The sequence below is a fragment of the Capricornis sumatraensis genome, chromosome 14, assembly GCF_032405125.1.
Source record: "Capricornis sumatraensis isolate serow.1 chromosome 14, serow.2, whole genome shotgun sequence".
NCBI lineage: Eukaryota > Metazoa > Chordata > Mammalia > Artiodactyla > Bovidae > Capricornis > Capricornis sumatraensis.
The window spans coordinates 36,652,196-36,666,846 of NC_091082.1; the positions used below are offsets into that span (position 1 = coordinate 36,652,196).

General features: G+C 39.7%; 1 protein-coding gene across 1 annotated transcript in view; it reads right to left on the reverse strand.

Moving 5' to 3' along the window:
• Positions 1-411: 411 nt before the first annotated feature.
• The window catches only part of ACBD3 (acyl-CoA binding domain containing 3), a 37,171-nt gene continuing 22,931 nt past the window's right edge, over positions 412-14,651 (reverse strand). Inside the window, exons 4-8 of the mRNA XM_068986109.1 lie at positions 13,828-13,986; positions 11,937-12,111; positions 8,468-8,654; positions 6,079-6,363; positions 412-2,405 (exon numbers count right to left, since the gene is read on the reverse strand). Of these exons, the coding sequence (XP_068842210.1) occupies positions 2,194-2,405; positions 6,079-6,363; positions 8,468-8,654; positions 11,937-12,111; positions 13,828-13,986 (1,018 nt within the window). The 3' untranslated portion in view covers positions 412-2,193. The remainder of the gene's footprint in view (positions 2,406-6,078; positions 6,364-8,467; positions 8,655-11,936; positions 12,112-13,827; positions 13,987-14,651) is intronic.

Sequence of the window (14,651 nt, forward strand, 5' to 3'; positions counted from 1 at the left end):
CACAAAGAGTCGGATACGACTAAGTAACTAACACTTTCACAAGCTACAGGACACTTTCAAAACAAAAGTCTGAAAAACTGTTAACCTATTTTAACAAACTAGGGTAATCCACAGCAGAAACAAAATAATCAGCCAACAATAGTTTGTTATTGTTTAACTTTTTAAAACAGACCATTTAAAACATTTCTTTTCCTCCTACCCAAATGATGAAATACAGAACTAATGCTTCAAAGAATAACTATATTAATGAAACATCAACAAGTTACAGATAAACATTTTAATTGATTAAATATATTATTTTCAAGATCTTTTGGAAATCGCACTTGTAATATTCTATTTGACAGCCAAAGGCAATAAAAAAAGTTTAAAACCAAAAATGTTCTGACATGAACATGTGACAGGAATTGCTGCTATGTGAAGTAACATACACTGCTCCCAGGAACAATATTTTTAGAGAATAATTCATCTTAACATGTGCAAGGACAAATCTGTAATCAAAGGCTGGAAGAAATATATATTAGTGCCTGCTTTTTAAAAGTTTATTTTACATTTTAAATACAGTATTTTCTCATTAAAAAAAAAAAAGCCAGGAGGTGCCTAACCCCATGGTTTCTATACCATATACACAAGAGCTGATGGACAATGGGACAAACCTTCTGAGTGTAACAAAATGAACACCGAGAACCTGGGACTACTGAATTGAAATTAAAAAACACAAATTAAGCACTGCTTAGGAGAAAATAATCCAGTTTCCGAATAACCAAAAGAGAACAGAGTTAGATATGTACAAAACCAGGTATTAAAAAACAAAAAATGCAGCACACAAAAAAAACAAACAGCCCCTTATGTAGTGAACTGTGTATACCGCAGCAAGGAAACCCTCCTACAAGAAGTGATTTACGATCAAAAATTTTAAAAGTCTAAGTATTTCAGTAACAACATATAATAACAACATTATGTGTATATTGCCATCTTTGTAATTTTCTATCTATACCATCCTTCTGAAAACAAGAATCTCTAGACTAGTCAATCACTTACACAAATTTGAGGCAATTAATCCATATTTGTTTCTAGTAAGGAAAATAAAGATGTACCTCCTTCCATCAATGAAGACATAATACAGATTAAAGCTATAAAAAAATTTAAGCATGGCCATATGCATTTCCAATTCTTTCTATTAAGTAATTCCCAACTGGGATCATGTAGGATATGTGCCTAAGTAGTATCAAATCAAAAGAAAATGGACTATCTCTGGCAGTGATTTCCATATTAGTGCAATGTTATTCACCATACACTGAATTATATTTAAATGAGCTTATATATTTTAATTCAGTAGGTGTCAATTTGTTTACAAAATCCCTAACTATATGCTTGTGTAGAAAACAGTTTCAACTTGAGATGCTCAAAAAAAAGCTAAATAAAGGTAAATCAAGACAAAAATGAATTCCTTTTTTTGCTTTGCTACTGGTAGCATACATACCGGATGAGGAGAAAAGGGCCAAGGGTTTGTGGAGGCTTGCTAATTTGCTAAGATGGATGTTTTCAGTGTTCTATGTGTCTTGATATTTCAATTATCAATTAGGTTTGAACATTCTATATTAAGATTATTCAGAAAATAATTATCTGTAACATAGCTCTGAACTAAACAGCAGTACCCAAAGCGAAACAATCTGGGTCACTCAGAATAAGATCAAATTGAGGCAATATCTTTTCTATTATAATCTGTGACACCTTAAGTTTCAAAAATGGTGACCTTGGATGAAAGTGAGATGCACCTCCTGTAGACTATGACAGGATTTCAAATCAGAGGGCACTGTAAAGTAACTATGGGCTCTCAGAAAACACATAGAGCAGGCAGCAATGGACTAGCCATCAGCCAGGTGGGGTCAATGTTGAGCTGTTTTATTTTGGAGACTTTGAAAGATTTAACACGTAGCTCGTGTAACATCAGCATCCACTTGTGACTCTGCTGGTCAGCACCAAAGGGCTGGATGAGTCTGAGGAGTCCCTTTAACCCCAAAGTACTAACGCTCAAGAGTTTCAAGGAAATCCTGATTCCCAGCAAGAGTCCCAACCCATGAGACCAAAATCAACAGGGTAAACTCTGACTGCAATGCTCCACAAAAGGCAAAGAAATTTCCAAATTAAATGCCATCTTCCGCTCAACCCTAGACTCCAGACTCTGTAACAACTTTATCTAGTATAATAGACTCTGTAGTAGACTGACTTTGACCTCCACAAAGAGTAGGAGTTGTCAAACTTGAGGAGGTAGACTCCTCTCCCTGGATACTGGTGGCTGCCGGCGTACACCTCCTCATGACAGTCCCGCCGGTACACAGGCACAATCTCATCCAGCACGGGCTTGTTGGCATTCTTTTTGGCCTTCTCTTCAGGACTGATGTTCTCTGTGAAAGAAAACAGAGACACGTCAGAGTGAAGAGATTCAGCAAAAACACACGTCTGCCTCAGGCATTTTAAGCTCCATCCTTTCTTTGAGAAATTGCTCATTAGGAATTCTCTCAATCCATTCTACAACTTATGGGCATGTCAATGTGTACTGATTCCTTCTTGTATCTGACCAGCTGCTATGTACCAAGCACAGCACTTTCTGGGCCCTGGGAGCCCAGTGGCAAGCATCTGGTGGCGGCAGCAGTCAGCAGCCTCCCTCCCTCTGTACTTGAACCACTGTTCCCCTTCCACATCCACTCAGTTCCTAACTCCTCCCAACAGGTAGGGCATCATTCATCTGAGTAAGACCACGGAAAATGCTGCTGTGACCCTCTTCTTCCCAACAATATGGAAGTCCTCTGTTGTTTTGGGAATGGGGAGAAGGGAGCTTATGAGGACTATTATTTTCTACTGATCTTAAATACAAAGAGAGAGGATGTTATTTTCTTAAATAAAATGAGAAAGACAGAAAAGAGGTAGACATTCAGAGAAAATTCAATCACTTTCACTAGGCCTGTGTAACCCAAGGATGATCCCAGTGGCAAAAAAATAGGCTTTGATTCTAGGTTTGCCCCAGCTTAACAGTTTTTTGAACTGTAATGATATGAGGTTAGGAAAAAAATACCTGTAGAAACCTGTAGGAATGAGAACTTATGAACCAGCTGAAAAGTCTTAGTTTAACATAGTAATATAAACAGCCTCAAGGAAAACTGTTGTTGTTTTTAGTCTCTTTTGAGACCCCATGGACTACAGCCTGCCACACTCCTCTGTCCATAGGATTTCCCAGGCAGGACTACTGGAGTGGGTTGCCATTTTCTCCTCCAGGGGATCTTCCTGACCCAGGGTTGAGCCTCCATCTCCTGTATTGACAGGCAGATTTGTTACTACTGAGCCACCAGGGAAGCCCCTCAAGGTAAACAGATCAAGGGAACATTTAGCATGGATTTTAAAAGACTTTCAGGTTTGCAATATGGCAGAATGAATTACAGGCACATGAGTCAATTATATGATGACTGTCAATGGCCACTATTAGGAATTTAAACCAGGAAGGTCTAAGAAACTCTCAGCCGAGAGGAGCTTAAGGAGACTTGTTACTACAATGTGGCATCCTGGATGGGATCCTGGAACATTCAGAAAAACTAAGGAAATCTGAAGAAATATGGACTTTAGTTAATAATATATCAACACTGGTTCATTAGCTAAGATGAATATACCATGGGACAAGGTAAGATGTTAACAATAGGGAAAAACTGGGTTTCAGAACTCTTTGTACCATCTCTTGCAATATTTCTGTAAATTTAAAGCTATTCTAAAATAAAAAGTTTATTCAACAATAGTAGATGACAAATAGGCCCAAATCAGATTTGTTTTATCATAGCAATACTACTTAAAATTAAATGTCCTTCATTTGCAAATGAGAGATACAAGTCGTTCTAAGTACACACTATTGCCCATAAGGATATCCATGAAATAGATTACTGGGCCCATTAATTCAGGATCCAAATTTTGCTCAAAAATCTACAAAATTAAAGGTTATTAGGACAGATGAAAGATGCATCTTTCTTCAATCTAAGCAAAGACTTGGGACCTAGAAACAATCAAGTGGAGAATTACAGCAGAAGGGTGGATTACCCATCATGTTTTCCTCAGAGAAAACAAACTCCTCCATCTTTCAAGACCTAATGAAGAAAAACTAAAACAATAAACAAAAAAACTGGACTTTGCTTCCATCTTAAACCAAGCTGAAAGGACCCCACATAAAATAAAATACACAATGTGGATAAGACTTGGCAGCACAGCAGCCTCCATAAGGAGGCACATGGCAAATAGAACCATTTTGAGTTAAATCTTCACTGCTGTTACTTTTTTGGGGGGCGGGGGGGGAGGGCGGGGGGAGGTGGCTCTGGCATGTGGCTTGTGGGATTCTCAGTTCCCTGGCCTGAACCTGGACCATGGCAGTGAAAGCCCAGACTCCTAACCACTAGGCCACCGAGGAACTCCCCTCACCGTTGTTACGAGTGCAGAGGCTTCAATGGGTCAGTTTTAGTTGCAAATCACGTTACAGGTAATCATGATGGGTAATGCCACTTTCCATTTGAGGCTATCATATATTAGCGCAAAGGTCAAAGATGTCTAGCTTCTCACCTTGAGTGAGGCACTGAACCCCAGCCATTTTGATCAGTGCTCTTCCCAACAGCAATAACACAATGACAATCAGCTGAGGGGTCAGACTACGAAGTATCCTGCTTTAAAAGCTCTCAAGCTTACAAACCAGGAGAAATAGATTACTTCAACCCACTTAATAGAGAATTCTCTTACTATTCACAAAGCTCTTTAAAAATACAGTAATTTGCATATACTAAAAACTTCCCTTCCCAAGCATGTGCAAATCACCTGATTGTAAGGAGTCCCCGTGTGCATCAGAAAGACTAGTAAAGGGCTTAGTCCTGTCCTGATGCTGCTGAGGGGCACCTGAGACAACAGAAGTGGCGCCTGCCCTGCACACTCAGGTCTCTCTGGTTTCTTTTTCTCCCTACTTTGACATTTTTTTGGTCTGGTTCGGTCAGCAGTATTCACGTGCAATGCTCTCCCTTGCTGGTGGTACTCAGAATAAAGACTGCTGAAAACAAAATGCTAAAAGAGAAAGCAGCTCCTAAATGACACTGGCCCATGTGTGTGTGTTGCCAGACACGACCTGAAGGGGTTCGGGTAACCGAATCACCAAGATTCAGCTTGTCTATCAAAAGTGGACTGAACTTTTAGCCTCCCTCCATGTACCTTCAACAACTACCTCTTTAAACATATCCCAGTGTAGTCTCTGTGATTACCTACATTCTTCAACATGCAGTTCATTTATAAGTCACCTGAAAGGTTAGTTACGGTCAAGAACTGAAGGTGCTTTCCCATTCTCCCAGTCAGGGCACTCCTTCCGTATTACTCAATCAAGTCAATAAATATTTAAGTACTTATTAGGTGGATACAAAAGCTCTGTGTTCTAACTTCTCTGGATAATAACAAAATTAAGAAGACTACTTTCTCAATCAGTAAGCAATACATTTTACAACCTACTTCCTAGACCAAGATAGTTGTTTTTGGTTACAAAAGACATGTGGGATCTTAGTTCCCTGACCAAGTATTCAACCTGTGCCCCTTGCCTTGGAAGCCTGAATCACCAGGGAAGTCCCAACATCAAGACAGCTGAGACTGTCACTGGAAACATTTGATTTTGTCTAGTTAGAGAAAATACATCTTAGAATAACAACCTAAAAAGCTGATATCAGAAATATAAATTCCAGAGTTGGCAGAATTTCTTGCTTGCTCTTTTATAATTTTTCAAAATGACCTTGCACATTTGGCTTTTCAACACACAAGGCTGAAAAGTGTAACAGCATTCAGAAAGCAGTAGAATAAACTGTCAAACAGACTTCCCTGGCATTCATAACAATTCAGGCCCCAATCACTCAGGAGGCTAGCTTCTTTCATAATCTTTTCAGCCTAAGGTCCCACCACTGAAACGTCTGATCCCTGTCCAGGAAGTTAATCAGGAAGCATGAGGTTGGCTGACATCAGAACTGCTACCATTTCTGCAAATGCACAACCCAGCTACTAAACATGGACCAATGGCTCTACCTTCCTCCTCCTCGTCGTCATCGCTGGACTCACTGACATGCACGCTGACAGCAGTGTTCGGAGAGTCTGTCCATTCAAAATATACCCCAAACCCAATGTCATAATTGTCTGTAGCAAATTCCCAAAAGAGATATGATCCCTCTTCATGGGTGGGTACTCGAACAGTGACTACTTCTCCTCGACCCACTGTAATCACGGAATCCGCATCCTGCCGAATCTTCTCTTTAAAGTCTTTGATCTGGGGTCGTGTCCACATGGATGGAGCTGCGATTACTGGAAGAGATTCTAAAGGCAACAGGAATTACAAAGGATAAAGAGGATGAGCCTTCACTTGTAGGCAACAATACCTGCATAGGACCACCTGCCCAGCCACGTGCAGGCACCAAGTGCAGTCTGGTCTACCTTAGATTGAGGACTTTAAAAGCCTCCCCATGGAATTCTCCCCCCAAATTCCTATATTTAATAACACCACAGGTATTCAGAAGTCAACATCCCATTTTAAGTAACAAATGCAAACCATATTCTTAAGAAGGATTTTTTTTCCAGTACTCTAACTGCATGTGGGCATGGAAGAATGACCTTGGAAACTTCCTAGCTGGAAACAGGGAAACATTCAAACAGAGAGAGATCTGGACTTGAAATAAATTCATTTTTGGATGTGAACAAAGGCTGGGCTTTGACTTCAGGCTCTGTCAGAAAAAAAAGTCTTGACCTTGGAGTAAACCAAAGCTCTAAGGGAGGGGTTACTCTAAGGAAACTCAGAGAAAAACTTGGATAGGAATGTAACTGCTAGCAACTGAGGAAAAATGGGTAATGTCTTATTACTGAGAAATATCTACGTGCACTCAATAGGTTTTCCAGAGTTATTCAGAGCCTTTGACAAAAGATTTATTTGAAAATACTGGCAAACTCTTAATAGGAAAAAAAGGGAAGAGAGGAATTAATCAAGGTATTTCAAGGTCTTTTCTGCAACTATTCTATTACTGGTTTTAAAAAGACAAGGAAACCAACTTTCTTATGAACTACACTACCATCATCTCTGATCAGTCACTGAAATGGTCTCTTATTCCTTCTTACTTGGGAACTGGTACTCTTGATTCAGACCTCTCAGCTTAAGTGTCCCTTCCCCAGGAATACCTCTGGTAACCTTAACTAGCTTGTATCTCCATATTATGTGCTTTCACACTGTAATGGACTTTTCTCTCCACACAGTACTTACCAAGGCCACAATTTGCATTGTATGTGTGTTATTTTGCTTCACCCCTGTAGCCCAACACCCAGAAAATCTTCAACCAATTGCTGAATAAATGAATGAGCTGCCCGTGAAAAGGTAAGTAGACCTTTGAAAATCTAAATTATCTTACCGGTAACATGGTACTTCTGTCTCAAAAAATATACTGTGAATATATGGTAAAGAGCCTACAAGTTGGCACCCAGTGATCCTCACCGTAGGTATTCATGTACTTGTAAAGTCACCACTAAAAATTCACCAGGACCAACAGAATACGGCAGCAGTACTGACGTATTCCTTCCAAAACCAGGGCAGGAAGGACACTGCCACTCTTGCTCTGTTTCCCTCTGCATCATGTTCTCTAGAGGAAGCCAGCCACTGTGTTGAGAACACTCAAGCAGCCCTTTAGAGAGGCTCCATGGGGCAAGGAATTGAGGTCCTCCTGCAAATGGCCAGCATGAACTTGCCAGTCATGTGAGGGAACCACTTTGGAAGCAGTCTCTAGTCCCAGTCAAGCCTTCATATGAGGCTTGACCTCATAAGAAGTCAACACCATAACCTCATAAGAGACCAGAACCATCATCACTCAGTTAGTGTGTGTGTGTATGTGTGTGAGTCTCTCAGTCGTGTCTGACTCTTTGCGACCCCATGGACTGTAGCCTGCCAGGCTCCTCTGTCCATGGGATTCTCCAGGCAAGAATACTGGAGTGGGCTGCCAGTTCCTTCTCCAGGGAATCCTCCTGACCCAGGAATCGAACACCAAGTCTCCTGCATTGTAGACAGATTCTTTACCATTTGAGCTACCAGGGAAGCCCACCACTCAGCTAAGCAGTTCTGCAATCCCTAACCCACAGAAACTGTGAGAGATAATAAATGTTTAATTAATATTTTAAGCTGCTAAATTTGGGCACAATGTGTTACACAGCAACAAATAACCAGTATATAAAATAAGACAACCCAAAGGACATCTGATTTACTCTTCTAAACTATTCCAAGAGTGACCGGAAGCATCAGAGTCAGATTAAAAAGAATGAAAAAGCATTCAACTCTCACAAATATGCAACTGCTCTCAAAAGCTAATTAGTCTGACTTTCTGACTTTTGCTTTCATGAGTCTGAATTATAGTATCTGGATGCAAGTGCACATACACAACCATACCTTTCGGTCCATTCTCCAGGGCTTCTTCGGCGGCTTCTGATTCAATCTCTTTCTCAGTGTTGTCAGTGTGGGTTTTGGCCTGTCCATTAACTGACATCATATCACTTGGTGTAGTTGCATTCACTTTTGATGATGTAGGAGAGGAAGCCCCAGCTACTGATACTTCCTGTTGTTTCTGTAATGCTGCCTATAAGTCAAGAAAAAGTGAAGACACACTGACCAGGAAGGCTAAAAATGGGATATTTACCCTGAGACGCATTCGGATCCCATCAGAATTTTTGCCTCATCAAGTAGCTCCAAGAAATTACTAATACACTTTATCAGTTTTTATCCTATCTATAACGAATACTAGTATAATAATATTCTGAGGACCACATTCTTGTGTCCTAAAGATCACTAGAAAAACTAGGAAAAATTAAAGTAGGTAGAAATAATCACCCCAAATAAAATTATTATAGGTAAAAACTGAACATGGAAACATCTGTTCTTAAAACTGATAGATATCTTTATACATAGAAAAATTATCACAAACTAAAAACTGCTAATCAAGTAAAAAAAAATACTGACCTAAAAATTAAATAGGCTTATAAAATGGAGTTTGAGGTCAAAATAACTTCTTTAAAAAAATGCATCACTTTACATAATTATGATTAAAGTATGTATTTTCATAAATGTAAAATTTAAAAGTCCTTTGAAAAATGGAAAAGAAAAACAGCTTAAATCCAAAGGACAACTACTTTAGGACATTCCTCTCATATTAAAATGAACAAATATTAGTATTAACATTATGAGAAATGCCTAAGTATTACGTAACTTTTGGGGAAACTTTACATACAACATCCAGATCAAGACATTATCTGCATCCCAGAACCCTTCCTGGTGCCCCTTTCCAGAAAGTCCTTCAAGGGTAATGATGAAACTAACCTGTAAAATTACAGGTTTGGCTCTGCCTGTCTTTGAACTTTAACATAAATGAAATTGTATATTATATGCTCTTTTTTGTGTCTGGCTTCTTTTATTCAACATTTGTTTGAGAGGTTTATCTATAAAATCACAAGTATATAACTGTATTTTGTTTGCATTGCTATTGCTATTGTGAAAATAGGAAATTTACCCAACGTACTGTTATGCATATTAGGGCATTTAAGTAACTTTAAACTAAAATATTAAGTTATATAATAAGTGAGCATATATTTACAACAGTTTAAAGAAAATAGGGAAAAAAAGCCTGTCTAATTTCATGGGTTAGGGATAATGATACATTTTGGCCTATCTGAAAACAGATTTCATTTAATGAAATCAATACATTACTAATCATTTACAAATCAGTTGCTTAAGCAGCAACACCTCTCTGCTGCTAGTGCTGGTTAGCAAAACACTTAAGATTTTAAAATCCCTTCTTCTAAAGCCTAGATTCTCGGTAATTTCCCCATCAGTTTTCTAAGAGCACCAGCTTCCAGAAAATAGGCATACAACCAAAACAAGTCAGCACACTCACAACATTTCACTGCATGACAGGAAAGCAAAAAATAAAAAGGAATTTCTGTTGATGATCGATTGGTCGGCTCAAATGGTCCCTCTTCACTTTAGGCTTTTGTTGAAACTCTCTAGCAGAATGAACAACTCCCTACCCTGTGATCCCACTGAATATGAATGTACGTCTATTATACATAACAGATCATAATTATTTATTTATATAATCTCTCTTCTATACTCCAGGAAGTTTTTAAAAGCACAGAAAGGCACAGGAACAATAAAACACTCATGTAACCACACCCTAAATTAAACAAGTGTTCCCATTTTTTGTCATTTTGCTCAGTATTTATATAAAAACTAATACTTCATGGGGCTGAGGTTCCCTTTGTTCCTTCCCCAGTTCCTCTCATTCTCTCTTAGCAGAGACAACCAATCAATCTGATAAACTGAGTCTGATCACTGCAATCTAAATTATGGCTTTCCAATTCTATTTCAAAGATTTTTGGTTTTACCCTATTTGACTGACTTTGTTCTCACTAAATGATAGCAACCTGTAAGCAGGACAGTGTGAATGAGCTAGCCTATTAATAAATTATCTCAATACCCATCAAAGAAGTAGGAAAAAGGAGTGATGTGCTAAAGTATAAACAGTCTCTGGAGGACAGAAATTCCTCAAAAATACCATTTATTATCTTGTAACTCTGGTTTGACATCCTTTTCCTCTTCTCATGGATTATACAAAATCTGCAGTGCCTCTTACACTGCTTCACTAATGGTAAAGACTCAGGGAAAAACATATTTTAGGTAAGGATATGAATTTTCAAGAAATTTTAAAGAGTATGGCAACATAACAAAGATTACTTCACCTAACAAGAAATGTGGGGCAACTAAAACACAACTCTTTTCCTTTTTTTAAATTTTAAGACATTTTATTAAATTTACAGAGAAACATAGTTTGTGTTTTGGTTTTTACTCTGGCCTCGCTGCCAAGGCAGGCGACTTGCGGGAATCTTTGTTCCCTGACTAGAGATGGAACCCAGACCGCTAGCAGTGAAAGTGCCGAGTTCTAACCACTGGATCACCAGGGAATTACCTCACAACACTTTTCTTCACTAAGATATTTTGACAAGTGGTACCTGTTCTGTAACTGAAAATTAAATAAGAAAACTTACCTTAAAGTAAAACTTAAAGGTTAACTTTAAGGAGGCATTTTATGCCTCTGCAAGATGTAAAAAAATTAATGTTAAATCAGCTATCTTCCCTATGTATCAAATACTTCCACAGAACTATTTTCTTATTTCATTCCTCTGATAGTCCTGTGAGGTTCACAAGACTATGTAACAGGATTTCATATCCCATTCTTACTGGTTTGGAGAAAAGGCAGAAATACCAGAGCAGTAGGTAACTAGACTGAGATCAAACAAGATAATGGCAAAGCCAGGGCAGAATCCAGGTGGTATGTGACCTCCAGTGCTGTGTCCTTCCCCTCAACCACCTGCTCCTGTGTGGAGGCAAGACTGCGGGGGCAGGAAGCCAAGGAGGACTGCCAATGTGCTGCAGGCAGGCAGCGCAGCTCCTGCACCCAACAAAAGGGCAAGACGGACCCAACCAAGTTCTGCCTTAGGGACTGCGGGTCCTCCGATTAGAAGCTGGCCAGGACTATGACAGCAGTTGGCCTGAAGGCTGTCCTTGAACGAACACTGATCACCCAAGTCTCCATGGTTCTGGGACCACATGGTCCATACAAATTCCAAATACACTTATGACAGTATAATAGAGGCCACATCATCTGTTGTTTTGAAATTATATACTTTCTTTCATAACTGCCACTGCAATGTTAAAAATCTCTTTTAATAAAGGTCACCTAAAAGTTACTTGATATCTGAGAGGCTAACTAATGCAAAAGTCATCAGCAACTGTTAAAAAAAGAACTTTTGTTTCAGTGAAACTAAAAACCCTTTCTAAGGCTGAATCTGGGTGTTAGCTATCGTACCTGTTGCTGTGCAAGCTGGACTTGATACAGCTGCTGCATATACTGCTGATAGTGTTGCTCCTGCAACTGGCGGATGAGAATCTGCTGCTGTTCGTAGTTCCCTGGATACTGTTGGGCTGCATACTGCTGGAACTGCACGGCAGTCTGGGAGTTCAGAGCTGCCATTATCTGCTGCCTAAAAACATTAAAAAATAGACACTAGTCTGACTACAGGAGATTGATTGTTCATGACCAAATAAAATGTCTTTGTTATTTCGTTTTATAACGAATACCTCTTAAAAACGATTAAGGTAGTAATGTATACCAAGCAGCATGTATCCAAGGTCCAGAGAAAGATTTAAGAAAATAAACTTGGCTTTTAATTTTTCACTTAGGTTTTTCAAGGCCAACTTGAGATGGAAAAGGAGAATAATAAGCATATCACTGTCACTGCCATCATCATCATCACCATTTATTGTGCCCTTACAATGCGCCATGCAGTTTTTTCAGGGCACTTCTATGTACTAACCCACCTAGTTCTCACAACCACCCTGTGAGGTGGGGTTTCCACAAAGCAGAAAATGGAAGATTTCAGTGACTTGCCCAAGACGACACTGTGAGTAGATGCCAGAGCCAGGATTCAAGTCTAGGCAGTCTGGCTCCAGCCTACAGTTTTTGCTGTAAGAAAAATGGATTGTCATTTATTACAGAGATGAGATATTTAACTGCTGGCCATGGTTTTTCTACATAAATATATATAAAGTAGTAAAAGGCTGAATAATAGCTAAAAGATGTTACAGGTGGCTCTGGTAAGTACAAATAAGGCCAGTGGAAATCTGAGCACCTTGGCATTTAATGTAAAGCAAGTCTTAAACAGCAACACTGAAGACAATATCTGGGTACACTTGGTCTAGAGATACTGATTTCTGTTAACTATTACTATTCCTTTTTTCCCCACATACAGGAACCACGTGCTTAACTCAGTCACGTGATCAACAGTAACACCCTCTAAGCCATCTGTTAACAGGTAATAACAAAGCTAAATCTCACGAAGTCCTAAACAGAACATGACACTGGGTCCAACTAGGGTACCCCTCTCCCCAAAACAGAGTAGTATTCATAGCTTCTCTCCAAGGTAGACACAGACCCTGAGTCAGTCTGAAGCTTTTCTAAGGAAGTATTCACAAACAATGGGGAGAAAACAAAGGACTTGCATGTTGTCTGGTTTAATCTACATGTTATGCCACCTCTAGAACCATAGGCCTTCTCTTTGTTTTATGGGCATTAATCCCTTCCTCCTCATTCCCACAGCTCCCTCTTGAACTAATCCCTTCTGAGACAGTGGCTCTCACAGCCCTTACTGAATAAGAAATGGGTTCAGCCCCCAGGTCCTGTTGTAGGGGACTAGGAATAGACATCTGACATAGGCTGAACCAAGAGATTCTCTGGCCTGGGAATTTTTAACCAGGTTTCTGTACTCTAGCCAATCTCTGTCAGATGCATGAAAAGAAAGACCACGTAAATCCAGGCTGAGACAGCCTTGCATATGTCAAAGCACAGTGACAATTCGTAGAGAAGAGGAAGAACGCATCAGAGACACAGCCGAGAGAAGCAAGGACAGGAGATCATTATGGACCCAGAGACAGAGAGCAAGTAAACCACCTCAGCTCCTCTTCTAGTGTCTGGGTTCTGGGAGCAAATCCCACATCTTTCTTCTTTTTGCAACCAAATGATGCTTAAGATGAGGCTCTCACCTTGTTAACACATCATTGGCACAAAGGGCAATAGCTAATGCTGATCTACCTCTCAGTCGAACAAAATAGAGAAATATTCCAAGGCACACAAGGTGAACCGTCAGCGCAACAGCGTGGTGGCCCATCTGGCATTCTTAGACGATACCCGACAAGCATACTTTTGCTGCTCCAGCCGGAGTCTCTCTTCTTCTAGCCGCCTCCTCTCCTCTTCCTCCCGTCTGAGCCTTTCTTCTTCTTCTCTCCTACGTTTCTCTTCCTCCTTTTGCAGACGTTCTCGTTCTTCCTCTTCACGCCGCCTTCGCTCCTCCTCCTCCTTCCTAAGAAGTAAAGGACAGAGAGAATGAACCCTAAACAAAGAATCCTATTTAAAAATAATTTAAGACTCTTTCCCAGTGAAGACTAACCCAGGTTTCCTGGGAGAAACATGTGATAATTTTATCACAATTTGAAATGAACATTTCCAAGAGGAGAAATGTATCATACGGAATCAATCTCTAACTATACAGATCACAACAAGAACAACGACTGCTACACGGCAACAGAAAAAGGAGTCTATCAGTAAGGTACCACTTAAACCATCACAATATCTCGAAGGCTCCCGTCTAAGATATGCGCACAGCATCACAAGCTTTTCCCTCACACTCTGTGCTGTCGTTGCAAATAAATTTATGTGATAAATGTAGCAATGTATCTGCCTTACTCATTGAAGTACATGCTACATAAGGGCAGAGACTGCGTGTCTCACACAACTGTAGTCTCAGGGTTTATATGTTCATGTATAATATCTGAAATTTAAAAAAAAAATTAAAAAGAAAGGAACAGTTGGACATCTGGGTACAGCTAGATTTTTACCCAGCTCTCGCCCACTCCTGCAACCCCTTTCTCAAGAGACAAGATGCACTAGGAATGAAAGCCACACAGGTCTCAGAGTGAAGAGGACAACAGGGAGGCTGAAGACATGACGGAAGAGCAGATTTCCAAG